This window comes from Mus caroli, chromosome 2, assembly GCF_900094665.2.
Source record: "Mus caroli chromosome 2, CAROLI_EIJ_v1.1, whole genome shotgun sequence".
NCBI lineage: Eukaryota > Metazoa > Chordata > Mammalia > Rodentia > Muridae > Mus > Mus caroli.
Window position 1 is genome coordinate 98,303,500 of NC_034571.1, and position 8,436 is coordinate 98,311,935.

The following is an 8,436-nucleotide window of genomic DNA, read 5'->3' on the forward strand; positions in this document are numbered from 1 at the left end:
AAAAAAAAAAAAAAAAAAAAAAAAAAAAAAAAAAAAGAAATTTGGAGACTAATGCAAGAGGAAGAGACTGTTAACACAAATCACTGCTCGGTGCGCGTCTGGCAGGGGCAAGGCCTTGGGTTTGATGCCCACCACCACCTTTTTCACACGAAAGAAAAAAGTCTGGGGACAAACAGAAGACTATGCTTCTTTCTCTACAGCTGTGAATCGTTCTTAGTGTGTCCCTCCCGCTCTCCTTCCTCAGAGCATATTATTAACAGATGCAAAACTCCCACAGCCATTTTGTCCTACCAAATGCAGAGTTTTATAACCGTGTCTTTTTTTTTTCTTTCAAATCTTCTTAGAGCCATATTCCATTCATTTCCCAATCGAAACGGAAAGAAAACCTGGTCTAGTCATGTATAATAAAACCTACATGAAAACAGATTTAATGTTTAGCATCAACCTGTCCCCGGAGAAGCAAAAACAAAACAACATACTAAAAAGCCCTACAGAAATCACGTGAAACAACTCAGCACCCAAAACGCCACAGGTAAGAAAAAGGTTAGCAAAACAGAATCCATGTCAGTGGCTTCACACTGAGAAATTCCCCTTCAGTTACCAGGTGCTTGGTAACAACGGTTCAATTATAGTTTTCTTTTTGTGTTTAAAGTATCGTGACACCAACACTGGTGCTGTAGGAAGACCAGCCAGTGACTTCACAGTTTTAGTGGTGGACTTGAGATTCCTTCAAGTTAGGGTAGATGACCAAGGTAAGGTTACTAGTGGGACAATGTGAGGTTGTCACAGGTCCTGAAGCTAACTTTGTGGTTAGACTCAGAGAGTCAATACAACATTTCAAATTAGGATTTGGTAAAAGATATGGGGTATGGAAGTGTGTGTAGCCCAAGGGTAGAGCTCTTTCCTACCATGAGCAAGAAAATGTAAAAGAAGACAAACTTTAAATTTCATACACACACACACACACACACACACACACACACACACACACACACACACATATATGTGCCAGGTGTGCATGCCTTTAATGCCAGCACTTGGGAGGCAAGACAGATGGATCTCTGAGTTTGAGGCTAACCTGGTTTATATAGTGAGTTCTAGGACAGCCAGGGCTGCATGGAGAAACACTGCTTTAAAAAACTAAAATAAAACAAAATAAAAATTTAAAAACTATGTTTTTAATTTATATGTGTGTGTGTGTGTGTGCACGTGAATGCATGTCTGTGTGAGTGTATGCCACATGAATGCAGGTGCTTGCAAAAACCAGAGGAAGGCATTGGATCCCCTGGAGATGGAGTTGTAGGTGGTTGGAGGAGCCCAATATGAGAGCTTGGGTACAAAGGGTCCCTTGGAAGAGCAGCATGTGCTTTCAACCACAGAAAAATCTCTCTATTTCTCCCATCTTTTTATATTTCTACTTGTCCTAAGTATAATTCTGTGTGAGAGGGGACTAGATACCTGGGCTCACTCACAGCAAACCCAGCTTTTACCAACCTGAGGGAGTTCAGGCAAGTCATGCCCTAACTCTGATTATTACAAAGCAAGCAGTCAGTTCTAGTAACCTTTTGAAAAGAGAATTAAAATACATGCAAAGCATATAGTTATAGCGGAAATTATGCAGTGGAGAGAAGATATGAAGAACAACAGAACTTGAGGGGTAATATGGGTGACTTAAAAATGCTTCTAATTACATAGAAGTGTTGGTAGATGACCTATTTGTGATAAGCAGCCAGCTTTCCCAGTCTCTAACAACTAATATCTTCCTTGTATCTGCCTTCGTAAAGATAGTGCTGTCTGTGCTTTGTTTTATCTGAGACAAGAACTCACTAATTATTCTAGATGACCCTTGAACTAAGTATGTAGCCCAAGGCTGGCCCCAAACTTGTGATCCTCATGCCTCTGCCTCCTAAGTGTTGAGACTGCTGGTATGTTATACCAGGTCCAACAGATTACAATGCCATAAAAGACTCATACGCTCACATCCACACATACTGCCATACAATGTAGACTTTCTAGATACTTAATTTGGACGTAAACATCAAATGCAAGCAGGATTGCAATCTCACTCTACAAACATAAAACACAGTAACAATTTATAAAGGATCTTAAAGAATAGGGAAACGTCTGGCAGAAACAGACAAAGAAATCCCCAACATTTTTTCAGTTGAGTTTTCAAGAGTGTGTGCTTCCTTGACCTCAGCATGTATGGTTCCTCGACTGCTAACGAGCAATGGGCCTCAAATATACAAGCATGTATGTTAGTGAGTATGTGCTCCACACTTGCGCGTCATACTCTGCTACGTTTTTGTTTTGGTGCTGGGGGTCTGACCCAGGTTCTTGCACGTATGCTGAGCATGGGTTTTTCACTGAGCTCTTCTACATTATTATGGAAGAACTGGCCATTTATATGATTATGACAAGTATCTGATAAGACTATGATGTGTTTTCTGTGTGTTAAGATGTACTCGGAGAATCAAGGGAGACAGAGTTTGGCTTAATTGTATAGCATGTGCTTAGCACATATGATGCTTTGCTTCAATCTCCAGCATGCTCACGCACACACACACACACACACACACACACACACACACACACAGACATACCCATGCATCTAAGATGCAGAGGCTTTCTGGTTGATACTGCTGAGGACCTCAAAGCCAGGGCCTTATGGACATGACGCAAATGTTCAACCACTTGCCTCTACCATTCTATTACTAAACTTCCAGCTCATCAATATTGTATGTGCATGTATGCTCGTGCATGCAAGCTTGTGCGTGTAGAGGCCAGAAGTTGACATTTGTATCTTCTTCAACTGTTCTCCACCTTAATTTTTTTTAAATGGTATTTGAGACAGGGTTTCTTTGTGTAGCCCTGGCTGTCCTGGAACTAGCTCTATAGACCAAGGTGGCTTCGAACTCAGAGATCCTTCTGCCTCTGCCTTCTGAGTGCTGTGATCAAAGACATATACCCCTACCTCGCAGTCTTGTTTTTTGCTTTTTGTTTGTTTGTTTTTTCTCAGACAGGCTTTGTAGCTGTCCCAGAACTCAAAATGTAGAATAGGCTGACCTTGAACTCACAGAGAGATCTCTCAAGTGCCAGGATTAAAGGCATTCACCCACCTCGCTATCTTAAGTTTTAAGACTAAATTTAGAGGTTCCTGGTTCAGCTCCTGTGACTAGCCACCAGGCTCAGGGGTCCTCCTGAGTCCTCCCCACAGTGCTGAGATTACAGGTGTGCACCCAAGTACTCAAATTTGTTTTGTTTGTTTGCTCACTTTGTTGTTTGTTGTTGGTTTGTTTGTTTCAAACATGAGTATTGAGGATTGAACTCAGGTCCTTCTATTTGTATGACCAGCACTTTCCAAGTGAAGCATCCCCTTAATCCATGAATTTAAAAAAACAAAAAGAAACAAACCCTCTGACACCATTGAACTGTGATCGATAGTGAAAAACTAAGACCTGCACATTTGCTGAATGCTCTGCACTAATTAGAACAGGAAACCAAGTGATTATATCAAGGCCACAGGTTTACAGCAAAGCATCAAATTCCATGAAGTATTTTCAGCCAAAAAGAAATCCTAAAGAGAAGACCCAATCTCATGATCTAAGATTAACAGTTCCTGGTTGGCTAATTCTAATTATTCTACTAATAACAAACTGTGTTTTCAGACAGGGTCTTGACAGAGCCCAGGGCCTTGCACTCTCATCCCTCCCCTCGAAGCCTCCTGAGTGTTTGTAGGCACACACCACATTATCCAGCTACAGCAAAGACTTTTGAACCAGTTCAGTATACATTGCAAAAGGCACTTTCTTCTTAACTTCAAGGTAATGGAGTTGAAGTTTCTTACCAAGATGATAGTGATCCAGCTCAAGTCCAAGACGAAAGCAGAGCTGTGGTGAACTCTCTTCTGTATGCATCATTCCTTTATTCCTTGCAATGTGTCATAAGAAGCTGAACAAGCACATCTTTTTTTTTCCGCCCCCAGGGAGAACAAATTATTCAACCACACGAATGAATGTCTTCCAGCAAGGCAGCCAGGTAGGCTTAGTGAGATGGGAGTGACATGGACTTTTTAAATACCCTAAATCCTTTTGCAGGCCCAGGATAGGGAGGTGGTGGTGAGACACTGTGCTTTCTGGTCAGTGCTACTGCCTGTTCATAGGAAGGTAGTCCTGCATCCTCTGAAGATGTTGATGGAGATAAGACAGCTTCCTCAGGGCTTCTGAAAACAATGGAGGGTGTGTATCTGGCCCTTCTTGTGTAGTTGGCTGAAGAGCTAAACAGAGAGGTGACATTTAGGTTTAACAGAGGTGCATTTCTTGGTTAACATAATGACATTAGAAAATTCTAGTAGCCATGTGGTGGGGGCAGATACCTTTAATCCCGGCACTCAGGAGACAGAGGTAGTTGGATCTTTGAGTTCAAGGCCAGCCTAGTGTATAGAGTGAGTTCTATGACAGCCAGGGCTACACAGGGAAGCCATGTCTGGGAAGTCTAAATAAATAATCTAAACTTTACCAGGCACACCACTCCAGAGGCAGAGGGAGAGATATCTCTGTGAGTTCAAGGCCAGCCTGGTCTACAGAGTTCCAGGGTACCAGGACCACACAGAAAAACCCTGTTCCAAGTTTTTAAAACAAGGAAAACGAAGCTCACCGTTTCAGCTAGACTGTACCCAGAATCCAAGTGTCTCTACCTCCTCAGCACAATTACAAACATGCACTACCATGTTCAACTTTTAAATCCATTTATTTATATTTATTTCATGTGTATGACTGTCTTGCCTGCATGTATGTATGTGCGACACTGGGTGCATGTGCTTTCATAGCAAGCACTTCCTCCACTGACCATCTTCCCAGTCCCAGTTTAGAATTTTTCATTTGATTCTTTGAGACAAGTCTCCCTATAGCTCATTTTTAGCAAGAGACCTTGTGTCAACAAATAAGGCAGAGAAAGACTGAGAAAAACATCTGACATTGACCTCTGGCCTCCATACATGACAACATGAATGTGCACATATTCATATAACATTCCCCTGCTCCAAACACACAACACACACACACACACACACACACACACACACACACACACACAGGGGTGGTGTGTGGGGGAGGGGATATAAATCCTAAACTGGGAATAGTATCCCATTTCTAAAATCATAACACTTGGGAGATAGAAGCTGGGGCAATCCTTGGCTACATAGCAAATTCAAGTCCAGCCAGGTATTCACAAGGCCTTGTCTTATTAAAAAAAAAAAAGCCAGCTGGGCAAGGTGGTAAAAATCTTTAATCCCAGCACTTGGGAGGCAGAGGCAGGTGGATTTCTGAGTTCGAGGCCAGCCTGATCTACAAAGTGAGTTCCAGGATAGCTAGGGCTTCACAGAGAAACCCTGTCTCGAACTCCCCCCACCCCCGGAAAACAAACAAACAAACAAAAAACAAAATACTCCAAACCAAACAAACAAAAAACCCAACTATTTTTGATAAATGTAGAACCCAATTCATTAATACCACAGCAAGTTTACTTTACACGCGGAAGCCCATAGTAGTCTTTCTACCTCTTGGTATAATAGAAGCGCTAAGAGCTTTGAAGTCTCCAGTCAGATGTGGTGCTGAAACTATACTCTGTCATCCCTGATCAAAGTCAGGCTCCCTGACTCAGTTTCCCTCTCTCTAAAATGGGGATAATAAAGCTACCTCCACAGTTGGGGTGGACCGAGTAGGATGTTTGATGTTAGGCTTCCAGCAGTGTGAATCCTGTTTTCCCTTGCTCCTGAAATCAAGTCTGGGCTTTGTGAGGCGGCATGACAGCAAGCCAAGGTGACAGATGCCACAGAGGTGCCAGCCCTGATGCCTGGTTGACCTTTGACTCTTCCCAGGCAGTATTTCTGTCTTGCAGTCTAGAGTGGCTTGCTTTCCTGGCTGCGGAACTCCTGAACCCTCACTTCAAAGCCTCCTTTACTCTGGCCTCACTGTATTTTTCATAGCCTTCTTCTCTGTTAAGTAGAATTCTCAGTCTCCCTTTTTCTCTCTTCTCTTCTTTTATTCTTCTCTGTTCTTCTCCCCTTCTCCCCTGCCACATCCCTTTTCCTGAAACAGGGTCCACTGTAGCTCAAGCTGGCCTCAAACTCACTATGTGTTAAGGATGACCTCGATCTCCTGCCTCTACCTCCTGAGCTTTGAGATTACAGACATTTACTACCATGCTCTAATCGTGCAGGCCCAGGGTTTGAACAATTGACTTTATGAATGCTTAAGCAAGAGATCTATCAACTGAGCTACACCCAAGTCTGCTTCCCTGTGCTTTTGACTGGCATTGTTCCATTGTGGAAATGCTGCTGTCATTCTGTACTTCTTGGTCAAGTACATACTAAAGCGGTAGCCTAGTGCTTGTAAAGATCTGGGTTCGACTCTCAGCACTGAAAAAGGCTTTGTTCAAGTCTAACCCTCCTCTTCATATTAAGATTGAACCCAGAGTCTTGGGCATGCTACTAGACAAGCCATCTCTAGTCATTTTAAAATTTGGGGGTGGGGGGCAGGGTCTTCCTTCCAGGTTGCTGAGCTGACCTTGAACTCACTATTGTTAGCTCATCTTAAACTGGGCAATCCTCCTGCCCAGTTTTAGAATTGCAGATTTGTACCAATACTCCCAACAAATCTTTTCATTAAACCTTATCAGCTAGTGAAAGCTAAAATGCCACGTGGGTCTGATGTTCTCAACGTATGGCTTTCTATTCTCTCCTGTGAACTGCACACATTCTCTCTGTCTCTCTCTCTGTCTCTCTCTGTCTCTCTCTCTCTCCCTCCCTCCCTCCCTCTCTCTCTCTCTCTCAGTCTGAGGACAACTTTCTCATTCAGTTCTCTTCTCCTACCATGAAAATCTCAAGGACTGAAATTGGGCCATCAGGATTAGTGGCAAGTGCTTTTAACCTACTGAGCCATCTTGCAATTTAGATGTTAGTAAATTGAGCTGTTTAGACTGTGAAGTTGGCTGACTAGAAAGTATCAATGCATAAAATAACCTCCTATAGTTAAGGGTAATAAACGAATTAAGATTCAGAGACGATTTTGACTAACCTCTAAACCATGTCTATAGTATTTTTCCCACTAAGGGACAGTTAACTTAGGTCTGGGGAGTTGGCTTAGTACCTGTTTGTCTTAAAACACAGATAACTTGAGGTTGGATTCCCAGATCTATATAAAAAAACCAGACACAGTAGCACAGCATGTGCAATCCCAGCATGCTCTATGTCATTTCAGGTGCTTGTTGGATGTTTGTCTGTCCCCTTTGGAGAAACATCAGCTCAAGTATCTTTTCATGGTACCGTTTGTTGTTCCACTCTCCTGTATCTCCCTTTCTTTCTTTCTTTCTTTCTTTCTTTCTTTCTTTCTTTCTTTCTTTCTTTCTTTCTTTGTTTCTTTCTTTCTTTCTTTCTTTTTTTTTTTAAACTGTTTTGTTTTCTATGAGCAGCCAGTGCTCTTAACTGCTGAGCCACATCTTCAGGCCCTCTTGAACTATCTTTAAAATCTTTGATATAAAATATTATCTTATTCTGCTAAATCCGAATTTCATTTTTCCCCTGAGGAGTTTTCGTGTATGGTCCTTCAGCCAGACGTCAAGAGACAACTAACATCCTCCCTACATCTGTATCCTCTTCCTACCAACACCAAGTCTCACAGCTTCTTTTCCCTCAGAGACAAGTCCAGACTCCTGGCTTCCCCTGGGAATCCTGCGCTGGCATCTTGATGGACACTTCTCTACCCTACAGGTTCTTCCTGCTCCACCATGAATTATTCAAGCATTGTGCTCCCAGGGTGCAACTTTCTCAAAAACAGTGGCCAAAAAAGAAGCCTCCTTTTAATCCCTCTTGCTCCATGGAGGGTTCGTTCACCTGTCACCATCATCCCCAAGCTGAAATTACCCAGTCTTCTCTCTCTCTCTCTCTCTCTCTCTCTCTCTCTCTCTCTCTCTCTCTCTCTCTCTCGCCTTAACTCCTTATCTCCTTCACTTTTGAAAACTACAGCACGCATTGATCATTGGTGGACACTAGAGGCTGCAGCACATGGCTCGTGACCAGCAGGGCTGAAGTTAGTTACACAGGGACTGAGGCAGATTCATTAGTCAATATTTTGTAATCTGCTGAGTCTAAAAATAATTTATTTACGATATATCTCAATTTTAATGTCATATGAACATATGAATGCTGGTGAATCTGTAATCAGTCCAATCAGTCCAAGCTCCGAAATGGTTTTGTGTTTGGTTGTTCTGTGGTGCTGGGAACTGAACAGGGCCTTACATGTGTTTTGTTTTGTTTTGTTTTTAAAAAAAAAGCACAAGCTGGGCATGGTGGCGCATGCCTTTAATCCCAGCACTTGGGAGGCAGAGGCAGGCGGATTTCTGAGTTTGAGGCCAGCCTGGTCTACAAAGTGAGTTTCA

At 42.6% G+C, this 8,436-nt stretch overlaps 1 protein-coding gene across 2 annotated transcripts in view; it reads right to left on the reverse strand.

Annotated features, from left to right (window-relative positions):
• Positions 1–2,881: 2,881 nt before the first annotated feature.
• Positions 2,882–8,436, reverse strand: part of Prrg4 (proline rich and Gla domain 4) — an 18,868-nt gene continuing 13,313 nt past the window's right edge. The window contains exon 6 of one of the 2 annotated variants that reach the window (XM_029470275.1): positions 2,882–4,276. In XM_029470275.1, coding sequence (XP_029326135.1) covers positions 4,045–4,276 — 232 coding nt within the window. In that variant the 3' untranslated portion in view covers positions 2,882–4,044. The remainder of the gene's footprint in view (positions 4,277–8,436) is intronic. The other variant, XM_021156914.1, reaches the window with a different exon arrangement.